General features: G+C 40.4%; 1 protein-coding gene across 1 annotated transcript in view; it reads left to right on the top strand.

The window, feature by feature from the left end:
• Positions 1-26,588, top strand: part of SLC9A9 (solute carrier family 9 member A9) — a 208,924-nt gene that overhangs the window by 135,678 nt on the left and 46,658 nt on the right. Inside the window, exons 13-14 of the mRNA XM_085298643.1 lie at positions 12,939-12,987; positions 18,903-18,982. Coding sequence (XP_085154769.1) covers positions 12,939-12,987; positions 18,903-18,982 — 129 coding nt within the window. The remainder of the gene's footprint in view (positions 1-12,938; positions 12,988-18,902; positions 18,983-26,588) is intronic.

Here is a 26,588-nt window from a genome sequence, read left to right as displayed (position 1 = left end):
ACTGAACACTCAGTGACGTACAGTGCTTACTTCTACGTAGGACACACGCCATAAATCCCACCAGTGCTTACTCAGACTGCCAGCTGCGGTGRATCTGCTTTTGAACGTGGTGCATGCTTATAACCATTTCAAGAATTGAGAAATATCATGGGTTTACCTTTGATAAAACTACTGCACAACACATGTTTGAAGGTATTTGCTCCAATATACTATGCATCCTTTTATGYGGCCTTGGGTCAATCAGTGAGTGCAAGTCCCTACTGTCATTCCCCRCTTTTCTGAGCACTTGAGACAGCTTTTAGGTGAAAGCATTTCAAACTGGGAATTGAATAAGAACTTAAGCAAGGCAGCTGATTTCAAACCACCCTGAGAAAAGAGCAGCCTAAATGGAAAGATTATAGGAGCGACATCTTTCATGCCACCGCAGTGAAGTCAGTAGCATTTACGCAGTCTTTTCGRTAGTGACTCGGTAGCGACATAACTGATGCTTTGTTGGTTAAAGCAGAATTTTTGTAACATACATTTAGCTGGACTAGCTTTACTCTTTGCTTATAACGGCTATGCATGAACTGCCTGCAGTACCAGCCTTCTGTGATAAATCTCAGTGTGCAAGATGAAGGGTGTGATACGTGTTTCCCCACGCTGGGAGCCCAGGGAACTTAGAGCTGGTCATCTCATTATTGAGAGTAACGCCTCGGGAGCACCTGGCGTTTCACCTTGGCTTAATCGCATCGGCAGTAAGGGAATGCATCTACAACGTAATGCAGCTTCTTTCCAAAGCACAGCTTTGGAAAATAAAGGGACGGACACCTAAACCGATTCAAAGAACAGACATTTTACTGATCTAAAAATTATTGACGTAATACACCAGAGGGAACTTTTATTTCTGAGCCAAGAATTAACTAGCCTCATCTATACGAAATTGTCAAAATACATCTGGGCACAGTTTGTTTTCTTCATACAGATCTTTTGTAAAATCAGTTCTCATTTTTCCTGGCTGGCAAAGCTCATTGGTAGTCTAAGTAAGGTGCCAACAAAATGGCCTAATTCCTGGCTTTTTTTTTGTTTTTTTGAAAGCTGTATTCATCTCCATAGAGTTCATAAAAGTAGCAATTAGGACATTTGCTAAGTGTAAAAATGATACTTTTGCAGTGGTGCTGTTTCTGTATTTTTGCATTAACTGAAAGTGYATTTTTAATAATGTTCCAGATTGGTTTTTTATTAATACAGCCTCAGAACTGTGTACAGAGCATTTGATCTGCAGACATTCTCCCAGTACAGGGAGAGRCATGGTAATACTGAATTTCTTAAAGCAGATGGATGCTGATCAATACTGTGTTTTGCATACTGCCTGCCACTGCAGGAGCTGCAGAGAAATGCATTTGTGTCTGTACCTCCTCGTTTTGTAAGATCTGAAGTTTCCAATCATTAAAATGAGCATTAAAGCACCTGGCATCACTGCTAGCTCCTCCTCTCACCATGATCACTTGTTATTAACACATGCAGTCTGATACCAGTCCCAACAYGTAACATTCAAAATATAAGGTCATTTGGCTTGAGAGAGTGGAAATCAGTGTGTACAGCCCCAGAGCTTCTGATATCATCAGGACAGCTACAGGATTATGAGTTTGGATGGGAGACAGCACARTTGCCTCAGGACAGCCTTGCCACTCTGTGCTGTGAGCCAAGAATATCTCAAAATATCCCCAGGAATATCTCAAAGCTCAGTTTTGTTGGGGCTGCTGCTCACAAGAAACACCTCGCTGCCACCAGAAGAGACACCAGATTCAGGAACGATGTTCTGTCATCCAGTGCTGCAGCATGATACCAAAATAGCTCTCGCTGTCTTATTCTAGGAGCCCCACCTCTCATTTGAGACATTAAACTAAAATAGGTGAAAATTAAATAGCAAACTAAAAATGCAACTTTACTGAAAAAGTTATAGGTGCACTGTATATCCCAGTTGCGATCATACTTCAGTACATTCCTCACATCTGAACTTCTCTTGCAGCTTTGGGGAAGTATCCAAGTTACGTTACTATTCACATGTTATTCTGTTTCAGTATCTCTAACCGTTAGGTATTCCTGAGTGCTGTGACCTTGCAACCACATTTTTCTCTGGAGGTGGCTGCATCTCAGCTGAATGTAAACAGATTTTTTCCTATTTAGAACGAACCCAATTTTTAATAATTTTTAACATATTTCAAGATTAAAGATACTACTGTARGTGTGAGAGTCTTCAATTTAGAAGGCTGTTAGTAAGTACTGCAATGGAGTTATCCTAGGTTTTAAATTTGAGGAGGGACATTTCGCTGTAGCTGAGATTAAAAAGAAAAATTTAGGAGGAACGCAGACTTTACAAGCTTTCCGATCCTTTGTCCGCAAATMTACGTCTGATTGCTAAATACTTGTTCGCTAAGTAAAGAATGTAACTGAGAAGGGCAGTGACTATTTACCGACTGCGGCCACGTCGTCTCCCTGTCCGAYACCATGCGCTTGACTGACTTTGTGCTGTTATTGCTCCCCAGGACAAGAATCCAAATCGTTTCAAGGGGTTTATACAGCAGGCAGTAAAACGCTCGCCTTGCTGTGTAGTTCTTGTTTTTTGAATAAATGAGCTGCTTGAAACTCTCCTTACAACTCTGTACTTAGACTAGTATAAAATCCATTTTATGAAAGGCTTTTCTTCTCCCTACAGCAGTAGAAAATTATAGCATGGAAGTGAATTGTCACTTGGCAAAGCAAAACTGTAGATGGCAAACTGGGAAGTGATAGCTGCATCACGTACCGCAACGCAAGGAAAGGCACAAGAACAGCATATAGAAATAGGAAAAACAGAAACACAACAAATAAAAAAACGGAAAGCRAGGGAGAGTTTCGCAGAAGGGACAGCTGCACGAGCCAGACCTATCTGATTTACAGGACGTGCAAAGCTGTACAGGATTGTGCAGCCCTATCCACATCGCCAGAGCAGCGCTGCTTCCCGTCAGGGAGAATGAAGCCCAGGCAGCTGCAGCAGAAGTCGGGGCAGGGCACTAGCGGCAGCGGCAGGGGAACGCTTGCAGAGGGGCAGGTGTTTTTAGGGGCCTGGAACTATTTCTGTTACCTACTGCATGAGACAGGAAAGATGACAGATTCCAGTGCACWCGTACAGGTAAGGGCCTCAGGTGTTCATAAGAGATTTCATTCTTTAGTAAATTCTAATCTATTGTGTTTCTGGTTGAACCACTTCTCWTGAGACACAGGAAACCAAAGAAGGGGTTTAGCAGAGCTGAATCCAAGGAGAATTTTCAGGTAGGACCCTTTCCCAAATGGAGATAAATTCAAACTTGCAGGTCAAAACACCCTCCATATGCTGAGAAGAAAGGAGTAGGCATCAAGCTTATCAGCTCTTATTTCAACATTAACCTATAATAGTCTTTAAATTGTGAGGAAGAGGTAGATTTTTAAAAAGATAAAAATGCACCAAAATTAAAATAAACCCTGAAGCTTCTTTGTGATCTCCTGCACCCTTGCATTATATTTTCCCATGCCTCTCTAGTTCACTGGAGTTATAGCTAAATTAGGCACTAAGAGCCAGACCAACATTACAAATCCTTAGGGATAGATGCACTAACTGGAGCAGCTTTCTAGGTGGACATCATTTTAGGCCCCAATTTTAAAAAATCTGACCACAGGAAAGAACACAAAGACACAGTAGCAAAGGATACTTTCCATGGGAAGATTAAATTTAATCAATTAATCATTAGAAAGCAAGAGCTCCTACAGACACCTACATATCTGAAATTTTACTGTGAACGCAGCCATACACTGATGCAGATACTTTGTGAATGTCAATTTTTTAATGATGTTCTTGGGTTCTCTAGCACTATTCTCTCTTGTACAGAAGCAAGACAGAGCTGATCAGTTGATGTCTGGAGTGGATGATATTTCTAAACATCTTAACGTCACTACCAAGGGCCTCTGGGCTTCACTAACTGTCTCTGTACTACACATGTAATATTAAAGATATTTAATGTTGTTTTAGCCATGTACAGTCCTAGAAAAAGGTTCTAGAGAAAGCACTGAAATCAAATTTCCCACATACTCAGTTTCAGAAGCAAAGTAACTGTAAGCACTGATTCCTAAAGGTAGTACATTCAAATGTAAAATATAAGTCTTTGCCCTAAATTTTTCAGAAACAGGTTTCAATGGGAATCAAATATAGCCCCCTGCCTGAATATGAAAAAGGTCTGATTACTTGCAACACTATAGAAGTGTATTTGTTCCTTTCAAAGGTGAGATCAATAAATATAAATGTCGCTAAGTGATATCTAATTCACAGATTATTAAAACATCAAACAAAGTAGAGGAATGATCCTTTCATAAAGTCCATTTGAACCTTGAAGATTTAAATCCAACTTAAGCCCTGTTGGTTTTATGGTATCTTGTAAAATATAGTACATTTCCTAATTGTAAAGATCTGCTTAGTTCACTATAAGTAGCATGTCATTGCAGTATAGCAAGGGTGCAGATTGGGTTCAGCAGAGCCAGCAGCTCCTACTTTTTTCAATTTGACATGAAATTCAATGTAATTCATGCAATTGCTRCACTGTGTCTGGGGATAAATGCAGAACTTGCATTTCCTGTGCCAACTGCCAGACCTGATAACATTGGTGCAACAAGCAGCCTGTTTGTGACAACCCAGCGAATAATGTACCAAACCTTATTCCAGAATCAGTCTATTACACAGATCTTCCCCTAAATCTGAAAACGAGCCCCATCGTTACACTGTCACTACACAGAACCAAGGTCTCACGGCTTTGGTTGCTGTCAGCCTTCACGCTTATTTTSTTCCAATTTTATTCATATGCAATGATACTACTTCAGATACTGATTTCAGAAATTTCCRTGGAAGAAATGAAAATGATGCTTGTTTGAGTCTACTCTGGTTCATATTTCAAGGCAAGGGGCCTGATTCTGCTCTGTGGCTATGTCCACACAGACAGCGATGCTTGTAACCTGTTTCACATGCCAGAAGCATTACGAAGACATAAATCACCACTTCTCAGAAATCTCAAGCTGGAGTGCCACGCTGGCCTGATTGTACCACATCTCAGATTGCATTTTGTCATACAGATGCACCTCGTGTTGCTTCAAAGTGAAATCACTTTGATGATACATATTTTTAGTGCTTCCACTGATACCAAGACATAATAGGAGGACTCAAGTAATGATTGAGATCTAACTAGAGATGTAGTTCATCATTCTAGTTACTCTTTGCATACAAGCATGATGTAAATGTGAACGTAAACCATTCTTTCTAATTTGTACCATTTTCATTCTCACACAGCTGCCTGGCTCTAAGGAAATTATTTGTAAAATTTTATGCAGTAATATTATCCAAATTCTTTTTGATACTTAAAATCACATCTAGAAAACTTGTGGCCCTCTTATGGARCACTCCAGTTCTGTATTCAACCTTCTGCTTCATTTGCAGTTATACAATATCTCCATGTGCTGCAGCCTTTGTTCACTTGGCAGGCGTTCATACAGCTGCAGCTGTATATTAATTTAGTTTAATTGCCAACTCTACAACCAGATAGTTCTCCATAAGTCAACCAAAAAATGTGCCATGAACCTTGGCTGTAAAACTAATGTTTTGCAGTAGCTTTCCAAACAAATTGTGTTTCCAGTTTTATGAAATTGAAAGTTCAAAATTCAAAGTGTGGCAAACTTTCTCTTATTTACATGCTTCTACAGTTTCAAAATCACACTCTTTGTTCTATTTTAGTATTTTGCATATGTGAGACGGAAAGCATTAGCCACATGACAAAGAGCTGTCATAACCATTTAGGAAGCATCATTTACCTGATAATTTACTTTGATCCTTCTCAGCACAAAATTAAACTGATTTGTTCTTTCTGCTGGGAGCCACAAGTGATTATTCTAGCCTTAAACTTAAACCAAAGCGTTTTCATATATTAACCATATCAGCCTGAGCTGAATTGTAAAGATCTATAAACATGCCATAGTTCTCCATGGGATTTATATCAATCAAAATATTGTACCGTTAAAAAACTGATGTTTTTGATGGCATCTTGTGGGCTGATGCATAGAGTAAGCAATCTATAAGAAAAAGCAGATTTCAGGTGGCAGATTTTTAGGAACAGACATCATTGTTACTGTCATGTGGACAAGAATAATGGTCTGAGCAATCATTATTTATCCTGAAGGTTTTTTAATTTCAATTGTAATGATTTATTGTGGATGGTGAAACAATCTCTTCTGGATTTTGTTCATGTTTCTAGTCTTTACAGTTAATAATTCTGTACTCAATGCAATAGCCTGATGATGGATAGCCACAAGCTTCAGATTTATTCATGCAAAAGTATTCAAGACTCCTGTTGCAAAAGCTGTTTAATGGCCATCTTTGAAAATTGGGTTATAAATCACTTACTAAAAAAACCCCTCCTAATATATGCAGTCTTTGAGATCTAGACTGAGTCTTACAGGCTGTTTCAGTTAAAATGAGACAGCTATTGGAAGGCTGAGGCTATCACACTGGGAAAGTTGGTCCTTTTAGTAAAACCTTTGATAGGGAAAAAAGATGATATTATTATTAATTATCTTACAGCAGGACTCCTAAGGCTCTAAATAAAATCATAGCTCTGTTATGCCAGATTCTGTACAAACACATAATGAGGGTGTGCATTCAAAATCTATACGCAGGACAGACAAGTAATGGGGTAGAGGGAGTAAGAGGTCACAAACAAGAAGATTGCCCAAGGTCACACTGCGGCAGAGCTGATTATTCATCAGATCTCCTGAGTTCTGGCCACTTGGTCTAATACAAATACATTTCAGTCTAGACAAGAGAAGACTGGAGAGACACAAAACAGTCTTTAAATACCTAWGCGTAACTACAAAATTGTTCTTCTATATAAATATATAGAGAGAATATTTAGATCTATGTCTTTTATATATGTATTATATATATATAAAACAAATTTGCAGTTATTTTGTGTGTGAGTGTGCGTGTGTGTGGATATATGTTTGTGTATGTGTATATACAAATATATACATATACATATATATATATATATATAAAGAACAGGGTGGAAAGTGTGGGCTTTCCACTGGTAAGGACTATAAGACCACAGGGCACATTGCCGAGGGAGGTTGCAGAACCTTTGCCATGCGAAGATTTTAAAAGCAGACTAGAGAAACATCTGCCAGAATGAGCACAACTGCGCATGGCTGGGTGGTCAGGCGAATGAGGCGTCTGACTSCCCAAGATACCTTCTAGCTCTATTTTCTGTGATTCTGTGGCTTTAACCAACTTTTCACCAGTTTGAGTTTGAAAAGGATCTTTGTTAACCTAAGTATTACAAATTTCTCACCTCTTGAATTGCCTTAGTTTCCCTAGTAATCTGGAAATGGAGTAAAGGAGGGATGACAAATTCTGATCCTGGTGTGACAGCTCTGTAACATCACGTGCCATCAGCTACACCTTCAGCGTCATACGCTTAGAGAGACCAGGGAAGAATCTGTTACTCACATTAGSAGACATTTCTCTCGGAAATCTTTCCACACCGAATGTTTTGCTCATTGTATCATGAGCTGCATCAAATAATACACAGATAGAAAATGTTTCCCCAGGGCTTCATCAGTGCTTGAAGTTGAAAGATGTTTGGTAAAACAGGACAACCTCAGCAAGACAGTAGGCAGTGCCACCGTCCACATCGTTCTCGAGCAAGTATTTATGGTGCTTTGAGGGGAGAGGGGGGTGTGGGAGGGCACACCTCCTGCTGAGATGGTCCCTCAAAGCAGCCCCCCCCCCCCAGTTCCCTGCTGCACACTGATCCGTCAGCCCTGGATAAGGAGGAGACAGCACCCACCCTGGCAGTCAGGTCATGCGTCCGGCTGGCAGCAGAGCCGGCTGCATCGCCCCGAGCACCGCTAACCCCGGGGAGCTTGCGGTAGGCGCTGCACGCGCCCACGAGCGAGACGCAGCTCGCGCGGCCGGGGGGCCGGACTGCCGCGCTCGGCGCGTGCAGAAAGCCCCGGCGGGCCCCAAAGCAGGGCTGCGGCACCCAGAAGTCACATTTCAGAGCAATGGCTCTAACGAGAGCTTTCACGGTACCCAAAGCATTAGTGGGGGGAGGCTGAGAATCACAGGCAGATGTAGGCACCAAAAGCCACCCGACACGGCTAAATCGTCACGAATATACGGGTCTAAGCTTTTCTGTGGCTTCACTACAGAAAGYGGAGATCTTCTCCTACAATGTTGGCTTTGCGGTACTTTGAAATGAGGGAATGAAAAGTTCTCATTGTCTGAAAAGTGATTTACTACTCAGTCTTCCTATGGATTGGTTCTGTATTTCTTTCTTTTATTTTCCCTGACAATTTGGGATTTATCTTTCCATCCATTTTCATTTCAAACCACACAGAAAAAGATGCGATCAGTCGCTTTGTATTCAGTGACAAACTCCTCCTTTTATTATCAAACGCGTTCTGACTGTTGCTAAAAAAAAAAAAAAAAATGATGCACTTGATAACACACAGGGAATTAAATACCGTCAGCTGCAAAGGGTACTTTTGCAGACTAATGCACGGCTCCTAGCAACAGTTAGGTCTAATTGCCGGCGACTGGCTGAAGGCAGAGGGTTCAGCTCCAGATTTTGAATACAGCAACGCTGAACAGTGTCTGAATCCAGGTTTTGATCCAGTTAAAAAAACAGAGACACAGAACAGCTTTCAGATATTTACTCAGAGTTTGAATTTTGAATCCCTTGCTATCTGGGGCATTTGAATCTACAATGTTATTAAAGCTTATCTAAATACCTACAGTAGATGAACCGCACAGCTAGGTAGAGCTGATTAAAAAGTCTTCATTGCATTTGCCTTTATGGAAAAAGTACTGTTCTTAATAAAATCCAAATCCTCCTTAAAATGTGTACATTTCAGCCAAATGTTCTTTATAATATTTCAGCAAATTTGAAGAAGAATACAAATAAAAAAATGAAAAAGCATACAATGGATATTTGAAAATCAAAATGAAAGTCCAGTTTCACCCAATTCTAACTTTGTACAGTCTGATTCATGCAGTAGAAAAAATGGGAGTTTCACCGTGTGTGGCAGCAAGTGGAGTAAGCCTAACTGCTACCTGAACCCAAAAAGCTTTGGATCCACTTACTTGTTAAACAAATCACCACGTTATTTGTGAATATTACAGGTCAAAGCCAGAAAAGGTTCAACAAACATGAGGAGAAGCAGATACCAGCAGAAGGAAATGTTTGTTGGGGAAAGGAAAACCTGCACTGCCCTGCAGCTGCCTTCAGCCGGTCCTGCTGCCTCTCAGCTTATCTAAAGCTACCTGAGAATAAGCTGCTGATGAAAAATCTACTCAGTAAACTGTCATATTTCACATTCTCAAAACATAAGCCTAAATCAATTTACCCTGTTGTAAAACCAGGATATTAAGGGTTTTCTGCCAAAGTAATCTCAGCCAGTTCTGGGGCTAGAGGACGAGTCCAAGCCTGAACAGAGAGGGATGGATGGGAGGAAGAGATTCCCCCTGTGACTTGCTTTTCTCAGAAATATTTTGAGGAAAAAAAAATCCTATCATATTTTTGCTTCTTTGTCTCTTAAAGAGACAAGCCCCAACAATGATTCTTACACAAAAGCTCGGCGTTGGCATATTTTCACTAAAAATGAACACTGATAAAGATCACAGCAGTGCCAATGTTTTAATGAGAAAAGAAGGATCTTTCTTAGCTACTGTTTTGTAACAAAGAAAAAGCCATTTAGTCTATATTCATTCCAAACAGGCTGGTTGAAAGGTCATCCGAAATGTTTAATATATAAAATGAAAAGGTGCAGAAACAAAAAAGCARAAATAAAAACATACAACAGCCACAGAAGAGCCAAGAATAAAGGAAGAAGGAACAGAGAGGAACTTGGAAAGTAGGACAGAAGGATAGAAAAGGGAGAATGCAAGAAGTAAAACAAGATAATAGAAGAAAAGTAACAAAATGGACAGCAAGGAAGGACATGGAAGAAGAAAAAATACTCAGTTTGGAAARTGTTTTTCTGACCATCCATTGTATCTTCTCACAGAAGGGGGAAAACTGAGAACATTAAAAGRGGACAGATTTTTATAACGTTATTGCAACAGCATATTTCTTAGAGATCTTCACAGTAATTAATAAGAGTTTAAGTTTGCAGATTGTAGTGGCAATAGCATTAGATATTGCAGGACTTTTGAGGAAGCCAAGGATGTAAGCTTGAATTGCATATCTGTGCTTAATTTCAGTTGTCTCAACTGTCTCATGTAATTTGTTATGCTTTGTTTTTTCAAAATTTGCATTTTAAAAATAGCATTCCAGTTCATATCTAGTATATCAGAGCTAATTATGGCAGACCGTGATTTTCACTGCTAGGTGCCCAATGTCAGGCTCCAAAGCCTACGTTTGCATACAAAATAATGAGCCTCAGTTTCAGAAGTGATGGAACTGAGTCTGCTCAGTGCATACTTAATAAAATTGCTAACATTCAGATTATTACAAAAATATACTGCTATTTTAATGCATTGCAAAACTCTCTCCTAGAATGCAAAGAATGATCTAGTCTTTCCCCAAAGGACTTTAAATCAAGAGAGAAGATTGTGCTATACCTCCTACTTTCCAATAGCGAGATGCTATTACGTAAGGTGAAAGCCGGTGGCACCTGACCCTGTGTTTTAACCAGGGCAGAGAACAGAGCAGAGGAAAGATSAGCTGYGGCTCTGCGATATTCCTATGGCGCACAACCCTTCTTTTCTTTCCATAGTGCAAAATCTAAGATAAGTGTGATGTCATTAGACAGATTTTTTTTTTCTGGCTTCAAACATAATACTCCTGTTAAGATTTAAAGTGAATATCTTTGTATGCGCCATACTGTAATAATCTATTTTCTGCACAGTAAACAAGGCAGCCCTGCTGGCTGCCTCTATAGCCCCTAGAAATTACACAGGCAGAGAATCTTATGGAGACCACACGGGAAAAAAAAATTTCTGTAAAACTCTCTAAACCCAGATAGTTTTCTGTGCCTGCGGCTAGGGCGAAGTTACGTCCGCGGTACCAGCACGATGCTGCAGCCGGCGGCTCTGGCTCGCGCTGGCCACGCCGCCCTGCCGTTCCCGTCTGCGGTGGCGGTGCCTGCACGCCCGGGGCGAACCGTTTCCCACCGCCTGCGCTCGGCCCGCGCGGGCGAGACGTCCGGCCCGCGGCGCCCGCAGTCCCTCGCCGGGGTCCCCGGGGTCCCCGCGGCGCCCGCAGGCCCCTCACCGGGGTCCCGCGGCGCCCGCAGCCCCTCACCGGGGTCCCCGGGGTCCCCGGGGTCCCCGCGGCGCTGCAGCCCCTCACCGGGGTCCCCGGGGTCCCCGCAGCGCCTGCAGCCCCTCACCGGGGTCCCGCGGCGCCGACCCGGGGGGCCGCGGCAGCTCGCCGAGGGGGGCGCGTGCGGGGGAAGCTTGCGTCGCAGCCTTTCAGCTACCCCTACCCTGCGTAAACCCGTTGTATTTCTTATTTCCAGAACTGGGAGGACCCAGGCACGGCCGCGCCGCAACAGCAAACCCAGGGCCAGGCGGCTGGTTAAACCCCTGCTAGGCTTCCTATCCCCCAGCCGTGCAAACGCTCTYGTGCCAATGGAACACAAAATATCTAACTTACTGCAAAGTAATGAATAGGTCAGTACCCTCTGAAGCTTTCTCGAGCAACTTAAAGGACAACAGGACAAAAAAAAAAAGAAAAAGAAAAGAAAACAGCTATTTATTTATTCTGTCTCCTTGTTGAGTCAGCACGGGGATCATTATTTTTAATCAAAAGAAATATTTATGCCCGGAGGACTCAGATTTGTTGAAGCTCAAGGGCTGTGATAGAAACAAACCTTCATTCTCTCCTCCACTCAGGATTTACATATAAAAAGCATCTGCTTTGCATACAGTTCCTGKCCTTGTCCCGGGCTGCATGGGAGCACATGCTTAATATTTACAGTAAAGAATGGTGAGCCAGGCAATTGTCAATGATAAATATGATTTTATATGTATTTTGGTGTGTTGCTACTGAAAGTAAAAACATACTCCACAAGGAAGAATGTGAGGAAAACAGAAATGTGGCCTTAAATGAACATCCAGTGAAATAACCCATTTTCTCTGCATCAGTAAGCTCTGCATTAGCGCAGCGGCCTGGCGTTACTCGGGCAGCTTGTGGGGCGTTCGGGGGCGGGTGGTCGCCCTAGCTGTGGACATGGAAGTTTGTTACTCATCCTCCGGCGCTGCGCCCTTCGGTGTCCCGGAGCGGCCCCCCGCGCCAGCCTGCCCCCCGCCTCCCAGCTGCCTTTCGGTTTGGTGCCAGAASGGCCAAATCGAACGTGTCTCACTTCTTCCACCCCATCGCTTTTACCGGCCCGTATCTTTCTCCCGGCCACGTTAGTGAGATGCCATCCAAGCTCCCGTCACCTTGCACGCCACCTCTGCAGTCCCCTCTCCCCTCTGGTTGCCCCTGCGAAGCCCCTTCGGGGTGCCGAAGTCGTCCTTGGCGCTGCGCGGCGGAGAACCTGCACCGCCCGAGCGCCCGGTCCTCTCCGAGCCTCGGGAGCCCGCCGCCCCCTTCCGCCAGGAGCCGCAGGATTGCGGGGCGCGCGCTGGGGCTCCACGGCGCTYCACCAGACACGGATCAGGGCCAGGCGGAGACTCCAGCCTCCGGCGTTACGAATGGATGGCAAAAAGAATCTGCTGTTTCCCTAAATACTTACTAAGGGCTACTTTCCCGACTCAGAAAGTGATCTTAATGTTTGGCCAGCTCTTCTCTGCATTTCTCACTTTGTAGGAACTGAGCAGCACAAGACAAACATTTCTGCCCCCGAAGCAGCAGACCATTACCATGTTTTTTCTTTTTTTTTTTTTTTTTAAACAGAGTTGGTGTGGATCCAGATGAAGATCTGAAAGCAGAAGCTGCAAACCAGGTATGTTCCAATATCAGATATACGTGCCGAATTCAAAGCCACTCAGTTGTTGGCAAATCGTATTTGTAAAAAATAGCGTTATATCTGAAAATTTTTAAACAAGCAGGTTAAAACAGTGGGAGCTGCGAAGTATTTTGTAACTGTTTATTGTGCAAGGGGCAGGGAGAGGATTGTGTGTGTATGTATATATATATATGTATATATATGTACGTATATATTTTAATGTGCATGTACTCATGAGAATTCTGTAACTAAAAATGCTACAAAATTTTGAAAATTACTGAAAATACATGCCAAGGTACCCTGAGAGGTCAGATACACAAAATAATGGAAGTACTGCCATGATAAATCCAAACATCTGTGATCTTCCAAAAGCTGCACTCATGGAATTGAGACATTTCAGAACAACATTGCATTCCCTGGATTAAACAAGTAAAATTTGTAATGTTCAAATTCTAATTTCTAGTGGGTCATGCTCCTGGAAGAATGTCTCATTTTCCACGCAATACACTGAGTATCTACTGAAGTGGAAAACTTTAAACTAAAGGAGGCTATCTAACAAGATGCCGTCATTCATCTGTGACCTTCCTTTTTTTTTTTTTTTTTTTTTTTTTTTGTATGAAATTGTTTCAAATGCAGCACTGTCTGCAACAACAGTAGAAATCTATAAGACAGTCAATACACAGAGACGTAACATGTCCTTTAGCATGGTAGGTGGAACAGAAGTAGGAACAGAGAAAATCAATGCTACATTAAATAAGTTGCCAAAGCAAAAAGCAAAAAAAAATTGCCAACTATGCAACTATGCCAACTATGTCCCTATTTCCAGGTAATACTATGCTTTGCTCTTTCAGCCTGCATAGCTAGAACTGATAATGAAATCATACAACAGTGAGATAAACGTAGGAAATATCTTATGGCAAGACATGAACAATTCACCTGAAAATACATGAAAAATAACATCAGGCAGAATTTTAATTTTTCCTATATAGTGAATTGCTAAGGGTGTGGGGTTTTTTGGTTTTGGGGGGAGGAGGGGTTAAGATCTTCACACAGCTCAAGGCACTCAGAGTCTCAACTTTGATTTCAGACATCAAACTGTCCCAGTGTTTCTTTGAAAAAAATGAAAAATCACCTTTACCATTCATATCTGTCCATAAACTTCATCTCAGTCAGTAGTAAAGGTGTTAGCATACCACTCCCATTGTATCATGCCAAGATACTGATTTATTCTGCTTCTGCCTCTGAAAGGAAAGTCCTCTTCACTAATATCACTCTAATAAAGACTCACTAATCATCTCAGTAAAAATTCCTACAAAGTCTCGGTCCAAAATCTGATGAAGGCCAGGGCCCAGAACCTTAATCTTAACCTTAATCTATTCTTGATTGCACTTCAAAACTGTATGATTTCTGAAATTTTCCAGTTTATAGCAATCATGAATTATTAAACATCAGAGAATGCTGAACTATTCTCATAGTATAAAATCTACTGAATGTGTATGTCTTGCAAAAATTTGCTTTCTTCAGAAATCAACAGGCTTCTAATTTTCTCCCTGTTTTATTAAAAATGAAAATAAATCATGTTTATGAATAACAACGACGCATCCAGTATCCCAGCTTTGTCCTGTGAATTAACACCTAGCTCTGTTGACAAAACTCAGCAATACAATATAGCAGGTGTAAATAAATATAACACATTTAATGCCCTGTCATGTCCAAGTCAGCATTCCATATAGTAACAAATCTTATTTTGGAAGACAGTTTTGTTGCCCTGATTTTCTCTTTTCTCCGTGGTCTGTTATTTTCATTTCACTGACTTCTTTCTATTTGACATCTCAGTCTTTTACTAATTCAGACCTCTATTGCATTCTCTCTAGTTCAGTTTTAACTCAGTACCCWTCATTTTACCCATCATTGTTTTTCAGTTTATTTCAGATTATTTCTTTAAACGTACTCTTTCATGATTTTCCAAATGCCAATCCTGACTTTTTTGGTGACTGAATCGCTTGTAGTTCGTACAGGCCTGTCACACAATGTCTAGATTTGCAGAAGTGACTACAAAGTGAGGCTTTTAATCACAGTTTTTTAGAGTTTCATGTTTTTTATATCATTGCTACTATTTCTCCCCAAAGATGACACCTACTGACTCATCCTGCTCCTACATAGTAAAATGTACTGGACAGCTCCACTGCACACTTGTAGGAGGCCTTGGCTGCACTGTAAGCGATGGACTTAGGGGGYTGTAAGAGCAGGCAGTAGGGTTCACAGCGCACGTGCTCGAGCTGGTGTGAGCTGGCGGTCTGACCTCAGCACAGCAGCAGTGATACCAGCGTCCCTGCCCTCTGCAGAGGCTGCATACGGAGATGCAGCAGCAGAAGCTCAAGTTTGGGACTAGCAGATCTGTGGTTGTAGATTCAGCAGTCATTTATTTATCTGACTCTTCAGCAGCTAAGCAGCCTGCAGAGAACAAGTCCCATTTCCTCTCTTTCATATGAGATGTGCCCCACACCATATCCATCAATTCAAAGTTAGAGAAGAAAAGTGAATTTAACTCCCTATGCTCCGAATTAAAGCTTGCAGTACTTATAGATGTACGTAATACATAGSCAATGCTACTGCACCTTAGAATTTAAATTTAAAGGCCATTCATTCAAAGGCAGAGATGAAGCCTACCTGAGCAAGGCACACAACTCAGATCACCAAATTGCTAAAATTCTGTCTCCTCCTCCTGAGAAAACATGACCAGAGGAAAAAAAACAATAGGTGAATTATCAAACATAACAGTTTGAACATGAAAATACTTGCATGCTTTTTCATAAGTCTCCTGAAATCATAGCCTGTTTTGACTCCTGCAGAATGCATATTCATAAGCTTCACAAAGAACCTGGACAAATAACTTAGGCCAATGTCTCCCATGGCCAGTTACAGGTCTGACCCTGGCAAACTTTAAACCATGACTTCAGGAGGATTTGTACCAGAAATAAGGTGTGAATCCACTTAAGAATAAGATGTGTAGAAGTTAGCAAACTTAGAAACTAAGCCTCCAGGCTCCTTCATTCCTAGCTAGAGCCCTCGGCCGGAATCAGGCAGCCTCGAGGTCTGCTGAGGAGACCTGAATCCTGGACTCCTGCATGATGGGGGTAACTGCCAGCATACAGGGTATTTTGGTGAGAGTGCCTTTCAATTCATATCTATAACCAGACCTGGATGTTTTTGAGACACAGAAAGCCCTGAAACTCCCCCCACCCCATGACATGGCAGAAGGCAATAGCAGCTTCGTGGTGCTCTTTACCTATCTCTTTACTTTCTTCCCTCTTCTTTCCTTCCCTCTCCTCTCCTCCCACAAAATCAGTCTTCTCTTCTCTGAAGGATGTACAGTTATTATTTATGAGTCCTTGCACATAGTTGTTGCTGGCTTTATTCTGAACTGGCTCAAACAGTGGTTTGGGCAGTCAGCTCACAGGGAGATTACAACCCCAGTTGTAAGGACTGGGCTCCTTCCCTAGCGGAGCTATAGTCTTCTAATTTATAATCACCATCTGGACTTCACCATGCCAAGATCTCATCCATCAAAAGCATCTCTCAGTTTCTTTGTGTTAGGCCTGTCTWGCCTTGCCTCGAACGTGTTTATCATCAAATCATTATGCATAAACAGAAGATATAATAGCCTAACTCATAAATATCCATTTATTTATTGATGGACTTTCGTAACTTGGTTCTGAAAAAACATAGATAATATATAGAAATAAACAAAAGCAGTCAGCTTGCTGCATACACATTCATACACATTCAGAGCATAAACACAGAAGGCTAACTCTGGTGAGCAGAAATAATCACTAAATCGAGCTGCAAAGTTGATCTGTTAAGAAATAGTCAAAAGTTTGCAAGGCAGTGTTGATATTTTATTTTTTTGTTTGTTTTTTTAACTAATTTCCCATAAACAAAGATGGCTGAAATCTTTTATTCAGGTAGTTTTTGTACCTCAGATTCTGCTAGGTTAATCCCCATTGAGACCATGTACGAATGCATTTTCCACAAGCACTCTGGAAGAATACTGTAGATACAATACTAATCTCAGRAGAAAACTAAGCAGCCTGCTAAATACCTATCAACATCATCTCAGTTAAACTAATTTTCATTATATGAAGTCAGTTTATTTAACTATCCCTGTATCTTTGTGAGTAATAAAGAGRAAAATATTTGCATCTCTCCACACAAGCTTCATCTGTCAGCTGAGTGGTGAATCTCCATATAGGTTATTCCCAAATATTATTCCCAAAAACAGGATGCGCATTCTCAAAGCGCACTTCACAGAGAGAATTGCCTTGTYCAGAAGAGGTGATGAATTGTCTCCCCTACTCTTACTTCTCAGTCCTGAAGGGAAAGTGAGGAATTACTTTTTAAAATAATGAGACCGAGGTCTCTGCAACAGGCCAGGAGAACTCCCTGTGACATCTCCCGCCATCCCTTAGTTGTACTGCTTCTGCAGGAGCTACACCGCAGAGAGCTACAGATTCTCGTTTTCTCTTTGCTTTCCATTTGGTTTAGGCCTTCTTAAATAAGCTCACCAAAAATTTAAAAAATACAGACTTAACAYGGATCTTACCTGTCATCATTCTTATTACTTAAACGTTTGAACACTTTCACCAGCCTGCATCTATCTTGCTTAGAAGAGTTTGCYGCTGCTCTATTAGGGATTAGCACCATCTTCCCCCTGGATCCTGCAGTTGCTAGGGACTGTTCTAAAACACTCAATTCATAATAAGGAATCAGATCTCAAGAATAATATTCCATCTATTTGGTGCATCTTTAAGTTTACTGTGACAGCATTTGGTATTATCACAATCATCAGCAACTATAACACGATTTCTGTCTCCTCCTAACATTACCCAAAACTTAGTATAATCAGCATAAAAGCTCCCACCTAAAGGTTGTATTTKATCCAGCCCGTGTTGGAACTAGCCCTTACAGTTTTAAGGATGAGACCATTAACATCATCATCATCAGTGAATTCACTTGCATGCTGATGTACAATAAGAAATGGAATTTTCAATGTRTTATTAGATTAAAATATGAAAATGATCAGATGAATTGCCTGGGAATTGCATAAAGAAAAACATTCCCATTAAAAAATAATCTAACTTGCAGCAAAACAGCAGCAGGATGATAATGGAGTATTCTTCAGGGAACTGGCCTTCCCATTCCTAATTCCATCCTGCCACTAATTCTTCTGCTTGTGTTGATATAATGCCCAGAGCATAACTAAACTAGCTGTCTTTGAACAGAAGACTGTTACTAATGTACTATTCCAAATTATGACCCTGAGTAAAAGGATGGCCCATGTATCTGTGCAGAGCTTCCCAGAATTAATTTGCAGAATGTAGGGCAGTGTTTTGAGCCAGTACATATTGGTACTTAAGACTATCCCTGCTTCCCAAAGYTGCTGTATTCCTCTCACCTTGGAAAGAAGCACAGAAAAGAAAGTTGTGTCATAAGTAGAATATCTTGATCCCTTTGGGAATGACATTTTGTTAGCCATACACAAATAGCATCTGAGCTGGAAAGAGTAAACTGAAGTAATCCCACAACAGCAATTAAACTGAAATATCATTTTATTGATCTCAGAATATAGTGCTTCGCAGCTGCTTAATAACATTGGAATAATTAATAAAAGTAAATGCTGAGCCCTTCCAGTGAGTATATAGCAATGAGAAATGCACTATATGAGCCAATCTGCTCAGGAACTGATGCACAGAGATTAAATTCCTGGGCCAAAGAGGCTTTTTAAAATAAAAAGAAAACAGTTAATTGTAAACCACTGTATATATGGTTTGACATGTATTTTTGATGTTAGAACTTTGTTTTGTTTACRTTCTAAAAACACTTTCCATTTTATGCATTTGCTTATTTTGCAGAGAGCATCCAACTTGGATAAAAATACAACCAAAGCTGAGAGTGCATGGCTGTTCAGAATATGGTACGGATTTGACCACAAGTATCCTTTCCATTTATAAGCCATAAACATTAGCTTCATTACAACTGACATTTAAAATATTTAAGAATCCAAACATGATTATACTTTTATATCCAAAATCTAAACACATTTGTTTAGATTACAGCCTTTGTAAGGAGAAGAAACCATGAAACAAAGAAACACGAGTTTTGCAGAAGCGGAGGAGTGCAGTAGGACCTTCCTGAGTGAGGCTGCAGGGAGTGAGAATGAAACGAGACAAGAACCAGTGCCCTTTGGCAAAATATAGTCAATGCATTTAAACAAATGAACCTGTTTGAATTTCAAGATAAAATTAAGCCAATTATTAATCAACCATGGAAGCTGGAGACTGCAGAATGGCTGACTGGGAAGGGGACAGGCAGGCTGGAGGGCAAGACCTTTTCCAGACCTCCTTGGATGGCACTTGGCAGCTCCACACTTCCTCAAGCCAAAGGCTGCTGCTACCTGCTTGCATGTTGCAGAGCAGCAGCTACCCAAGAAAAAGTACAAAGAAGGACAACACTGGTTTAACCACCCCCCTACAAACAGCCAGGGAAAGATGCACCCACTGTGAAGATGTAGCTGCTGGAGCTCGCATTTCATTTTTCCTGGAGTCCTGACCCTTGTACTTTCATTCATGTTCCTACTGAGGCAGCACTGTCACATCTTACACTCTCAATGTCTATCTCCCAGAGCCTTGGTATGGCATGTGCCGCTTCACCCCGACACCTACACTGTCATTAATGCCTGCGCAAAGAGATGGTAAAAGCTCTCGTTCTAGGTTATTGTCATTTTATCCTCTCTCTGCAAAGCTTCGCGAGCTGGCGGTGTTGAAATCCCACAATGACTATCAAGCCCTAAGCCTTTAACAGACCCACACAATGAACATAATAGAAGTCCTCCTGCTAATTCCCATGCATCCTAGCTTAGGAACTCAAGAGGCAAAGCTCTACCAGCAGCCTCCGTCAGTCCGTAGCATGTCTATTGTTCCATTAGCCTGCGCTATTGAGCCGAGATTAATGTTCAGGCTGCATCTATATTTTTCTGATGTGAGCTGCAGCAAACTCAGATGAAATAATATTTCAGCTGATAAAATGTAACTCTTTGGGAATACAGCTTCCTAGGAGAGTTCAAGTGAAGTTATCCTTCAAAAAGACTTTTGATGGAAAAAAACATCTTTTCAGTTAAAAAAGGATGCATTGCCCTAATTAATCTGTCAGGGCAGTTATAAAGGCCAAAAAGCAAATAGAATTAAGTTTTTTTTTCCCTACAATAATTCTTCAAGGATACTTAGAAATAGTATGTGAATGCAACATAAAGGAGGAAATATGTTTAAAAATTAATGCCAAGTACCAGCATTACTGGCTTTAGCTACCACCAGTCCCACTTCTTCAGAACAGCCTATGCTTGTGGTGTATCTTAGAAAAACAGAACAATAAATCAGAAGGAAGAGATGAACAAGGCAAAAAAGAAATGTTGGGCTCTGAAAGAAGAAAGAGAGAGAGCAGAAAATGTGGACAGAAATGGCAAGAATAGGACAGAGGTTTCTTAGAAAAGAAATGAAAAAGATAACAAGGGTAAAGCTGGAAAACAAGACACAGGCAAAAGAGAAAGAGAAAAATCAATATGAAAGAGTCAGACAACAGTACATGCAAAATGAAAGGGCTATGAGATTCACAAGAAGCAAAAACAAAGGTCATCTGCCTTCTCCAAGGTTATCTGTATGGTAGAGACCTTGAATCTGGGTCCCTGCTGCTTTATTCTAGTAAGTCTGGTATCAAAGGTTTTTGCATTTCAACAAAATATTTTAAATGATTTTTAAAAGATTCTTAAAATTAACACAAATTTATTCCTAAGCAGCGATCTCATTTCTAGTCAAGTTGTAATTTTTCTTTTGAACACGTATTTTCAGAGATCATAGCCCTGCCATTATCCTAAAATATATTTTAATTCTAAATAATATTTCTACATTTTACTAATCCTGAAAATGTATGTCCATGTCATTGGAGAGAATGATGGTTCAGCCCACTAATGCTGTGACTCACAGCTCTGAACATTTCTTCAGTATGACTATTCCTGAAATATATTCTTTTTAGGGAGAGAGAAATTATTTACCCCAACTTTTCCTCACGCCTGTGCCCTTCACTGCCTAAGGTCACAAAGCTGTGCTACTGAAGTTAAAAGAAGAAATTGCCATGTAATGCAGTATTTATACCAGCTTCTATACTGGATTGTGATAGAGTTTTCAAAGAAAAGATATTAAAAATAATCATCTATCTGGTTATATGCTTCGAAAGCATGCATGACTGACATTTCTATAATTCGACATTTCCTCGTAGGGATTAGCACAAAGCTACCCACTCTTCTGGCAGTAACATCTCTCTGCCTGTTTATTTCACGGGGGAAAAACAAGAGGGAGAAAATATCACTGATGAAACCAAAAGGCTGTGCTGTTATTTGCTGTCCTTCTGAAGGATTTCCACTTAATGCRGTGGTCTTAGACAACGGCAACCTGCCACTGTAGAGTGGGACTGTGTCCAAAACACTGAAATGGACTTTGAGAATAAAATTTCATTCTTGTTCTGAAAGAAACAGCAGGAGCCTGCTCCAAAGCCAGCTGGATTCAGCAAGGGTCCTTTTATTTAAATGAATCTCTTTGAATCAAGTATTGACACTTGAGAATGACATACTGTTCTCTAAAACCAGTGCTAAGAAATGTTAATATTGGAACAATTAAAATAAGGAGAGATCATTTGAGTACTTTGGGTATCCTCTTGGGTTTTCATCTCAATAATTTAAACAAGTAATACGCAAAACAAAATACATGGTATTTGAAAGAGTATAAATGCCAGTGAATCTATTTCAGCTTCCTTGCTTTAACAGCTAATAACACTTTACCAGTCAAAACTGTCATGAACTATTAAAAGGCTAGTTGAGAAGAAAAGTGAGGGGAAAAAAAACAAATATAGTTCAAGAATTTATCTGAAAAAAATAGGATCAATAATCCAGCATTGTATAGAATATAAAGATTTTCTTTTCCTGCAAGAGCAAAGTCCTCTGTACATAAGGCCACAGCTCAAAGAAACGATGAGCGAAGTTGTGCCATTCTAGATGCATCCCACAAGAAAATGAAAACTTTACTCTCAGGTAGCAGCAATTTGCTTTTAACCCCTCTCAGTCCCAAACCTCCTTTCTCACTTACTGCAGATAGGATGTATATTAGACTGCCGCAGGTTTCTGCCTGCCTGATCCCAAGACACGGGACACACATCCAGCACTAGAAGAGATACCTTTCTCCTCTACGTAGGCCTGTGTTCCAAGCCACAACCTAGCCCTAAAAATGAAGGTATATTAATGGTGTAATACTGCAAACAGTCTTCATTTCCAGCTACTTTGGACTAAACTTCTGCAATCAATTTTTGTTTAACATAATTTTGTGCAAGTTTTTTGTCCACTAAGGCTTTTTTTTTTCTTCTCTCTCTCTCTCTTCATGTAATTCTCACTTCCTCACATGGGGTCACTTTTGCTCTCCCTGGCTGTTCTGTAGCATCAGTCGGGAAGGTGACTACACTGCCCTCCTTGCTGTTAAAGCTGTATACTGAAAGAAGAGMGTATGTGGGATTGCTGCACTAAAATTCAAAAATGCAGAAATAACAGAAACCGAAGAGGGAAAAAAGAGAGCATAATATATATGCTAAGATGTTTCCATCGTAAATGATCACCTTCCTAAGGAGAAGCCTGCATTATGCTGCAGGACATGTATGTCTAATAGGAGCGTTCACTCTTCATTACCACACACTGAAACGTGCATTGGGAAACAAGAGTTGCTGCCAAACAGGAAAACRTATGCAAGATTACAATAGAGGAAACAGGGTGAACGCAAGAAGGGAAGGAAGAAGAGGGACAAAGGCTTCAAATACATGGTAAGTTTCTTTTTAATACTTAATATGCACTAAATTATCATAAATGGGTCTCAGGCTGACTGACCTGCATCCAGGTCTGGTCGATTTTTTTCCAACCACGGGGTGAGGAAGGAACTGGGTGTGATGTGGTCCTCCAAGGCTGACCATGACCAGAGTACTGATGATCCCTATCTCTGGCACACATTACGGCTGAGTGGGAGCAGCAAGTGAAGTATGATGGTTGTTGTTAGCTGGCAGATGTGGGTATTGTAAATGTTACAATGACAAGTGCACTGCGTTCTTGATATCACGCCAAGCCACCAAATCCTCATAGGCACGTGGATGCCTAACTTCTACAGAGCTTTCSCTTTTGACTTTCTCACATGCACACTGCCACAAATAGAGCAGGAGGAGGAGTGCTTTCTCCTTCTTTATAGATTTCTTCTGAATTTGAGAACTAACATTCAGTTACACTGAAGAGAAGCAGGAGTCTGGGATAGAGTCAACCAATTCTGCATAGAGAAACTTCTAAAAGTGTTTCTTCTTGAACTGCACTTACCAACCATTCGGTTGTACTCCTTTCAATTTAAAAGAAAGTTGTGTATGGCCTTTCCACTTGCCTGAAATCAWTCAGCCTAAAGGAACTGCATTACTTGTAAAGACTTCAAAAGTTTATCCTCCTTAACTTATCCGGGCACCTATCATTTTATTTCTCCTGTGCTTTGTGCATGGATAAAACAGAAATAATGACTGCCTATGAAGTAAGATAAGTACCACTCTTCACCTGTAAGAAAATGGAAAAGCTACTAAAAGCAAAAATGCATTCTAGTGTACGGTGAACTGATTCAAAGAAAAAGTCAGCATCTTATGGTCTAATTTTCCTTATGGCATGACTTACCACTGTCGTATCAGAGACAGACATCTTTGGAAAGAGATAACAAGAGGCTGTAAAAATGTGTGTGCACACAGGTTTCTTTTATCTCCTGGTAAATGAAGGGTTTCCTGATAACTAATATGGTAATCTTCAGCACTTCACTAGGAACAGCAAAATAGCATGCTGTGTCCCAGTTTGGACCTAGACAGTTTTCAGATAGAGAAAAGACAGTCCCGTTTCCAAGAGGCCTGAGACTCATTACAAAGTAAAGCAGCATCAGGTAACACAATGTTATCCAAGGCAGGTAGGGCAAGGAAACAGTAACATGGATTTGGCTAGCATGAAAACTAGACGTCATGGCACAGACCTGCTAATAGAAAACAGGAATTCATTTTGCAGATGCTAWAAGTAAATCACAGTAAAAGCTGAGAGGAAACACAAAACCTAATCAGTGAAATACAGTGCATACCAAGAACAAGAATRTGAAGCAAGTGCAACTAACTATATCTTAAAGCTTTCTCAAACACTGCAAATTTGGGCAGGACAGAGTCCCCAAGGTATTTTACCGTTATCAACAATTGCCATTACTCTGAGCTTGGCTCAAAACTCATTCAAAACCACATTTGCAAGTACATGATCTAGGAAAACTCATAGTTCTTTTTTTGGCACAGATAATCACTACATCTGATTTGATGCCATTCCTGACCCTTCCAAGCAGGCAAAATTGTTGAAATTCTGCAAATTAACATAATAAACAAACATATGATTATGATTAAACAGAATAAGTGACCTCCGTTTGTCCTCCATTCACAGGCAAAAACTTTGATAAACAATTATTGAACAACTCTATGTTGAATATGCAAGTAAAATCATTCTCATTTGTAAAGTATCCTCATGTCAGTTCTTTGAAAATCTGCTTATCATTCAGATATTTTTACAAGAGAGAGGAACATTATTAAAACATGAAATTAAGTATCAAGCGTGAATAAAAGTTAAATAAGTGCTTTACTTGTTTAGTATATAGCACTACTTAAATCCTCTTTTAAATACTCATTTAAGCACTCATCTAAATACTCTGTCATCAACATGATAGTTGAGAGTAGGTAAGATTTACTTTAGATTTTATATTTAGTCTATCAGACAGAGTCAGAACACAAGACTTCTCGATAAGATGGTGTGTGCCATGTTATAGAATCAAGGGAAGATACTCGATTATTGCCCAGAAAGCATGTCTAAACTCCTGCTTTTTCACTGTTCACATTGCATATAACATTAATMGCAGTTCATCCTCATCAGCATAACATCTATGAGAAGATGATGGTAGATGTTTTGCATTTGACATCCGCTCCTTTTCAACCTTCCATTGCAAGAGACATGTAAAAATTATTAGCGATAGCTTCTTGATATTTTTATTGCAAAATACAAATACTTGAACTCATCCTTCCCCCACCATGATCCTGAAGGAACAAGGGAGCTGCAGGAATTTTAGTTCCACAAAACTTCAACTATCCTGTCTAAAAGCAAAAGTTAGAAGCGTGGGAGGAGGGAGGAGAGCACGTGTGTTTTTGTGGACAGACAGCGACAGCAATAGTCCTCAGCATAATACACTCCACGAATGGACACTCAGAAGACGCTGTTGGAATCGAAGGCGTTATCTCCTTTCTTCAGTGTCTAACAATTTATCACCATTATTTCCAGCGCAGTTTCTTTTTGTTCAATACACCTATAAAGTCTCAGCACACTTAGAAGGATGAGTAAATGATACACACGTGGTATTACGTTCCCAGAGGGAAGGCATGTGTGCATATAGGGTAGGTATATTTATAGAGTTCTCCCTTCCCAGTCCTTGGATCCCCATTATTAGGATTTGTGGATTATTAATATTTTGGGATTCATTCCTTGCTAGTATGTAGAGGAATCATGTCTTTGTGTCCTTATCTTTCGGTAATTGTTCATACATTTTCAGTAAAGTCTGGCCTATCTGCAGGTACCTGAATAGCAATCCATTATAGAAGGAAGAGTCACATTTTAATTTACTTTAAAACACCTCCACTGACAACCATCACTGCTGAATACACAGTGCAGGGCTCTTCTTTCACCTTTAGAAATTGGCTGCTCTGCTGGGCGAGGGCATAGGCMTAGCTGTACGTAATATCTGAAAATGATTTAGCTAAGATTTCTGCAGATCAAATTTCAGTACTTAACAGTAGTGTTATATGTGATCTCTGTCTCAATCCATGACATCCTTCTTCCCTTAAGTCACCATCCTAACACTAAGAGAACGTAATGGAAATCTCTGAAAATTTCTAATATTCATCTAGAATGTTTAAGTAAGTAAATTTATGCTGGAAATTTCATGAAGGTGAAATTTCTTGAGTAAATCTGATTAGTTCCCATTTCTGCTCAGGCAGGAATGGGAATGGCCTTCTGCTTAACATATCATTCATAACACAATATATACATATATATGTCATAACACATCATTCATAACAACTAAATGACAAAACATTACCAGCTTCATTAGAGAAACTGCCCATACTTGACATGCCTATTCAAAACCAAAGACTGAAACAGAGACTAGATTAGCTGGACAAAGAAGAAAAATCTTTACTATGCAATCTATGATTTATTTCAAACTAAAAAATAATCTTTAGAAAAAATAAACACAAAAATGTGGCATTTTCTTTTTCCTAAAAGCACAAGCAATTCATAGAAATTAAGAAAAACTATTGCACTCTGTAGTAACTGATTAAAAATCTGGACCGAAAGTGCCAAAGAAATTAACTCATAACATTTGGGGGGGGAGGGAATTGATTGCAAGCTTGTAAAAAGA

This window comes from Rhea americana, unplaced genomic scaffold (genome assembly GCF_003343005.1).
Source record: "Rhea americana isolate MKP2758 unplaced genomic scaffold, rheAme1 scaffold_14, whole genome shotgun sequence".
In the NCBI taxonomy this organism is placed as follows: domain Eukaryota; kingdom Metazoa; phylum Chordata; class Aves; order Rheiformes; family Rheidae; genus Rhea; species Rhea americana.
The sequence above is the reverse complement of the archived record's forward strand: the minus strand, read 5'-3'. Positions and strand labels throughout refer to the sequence as shown.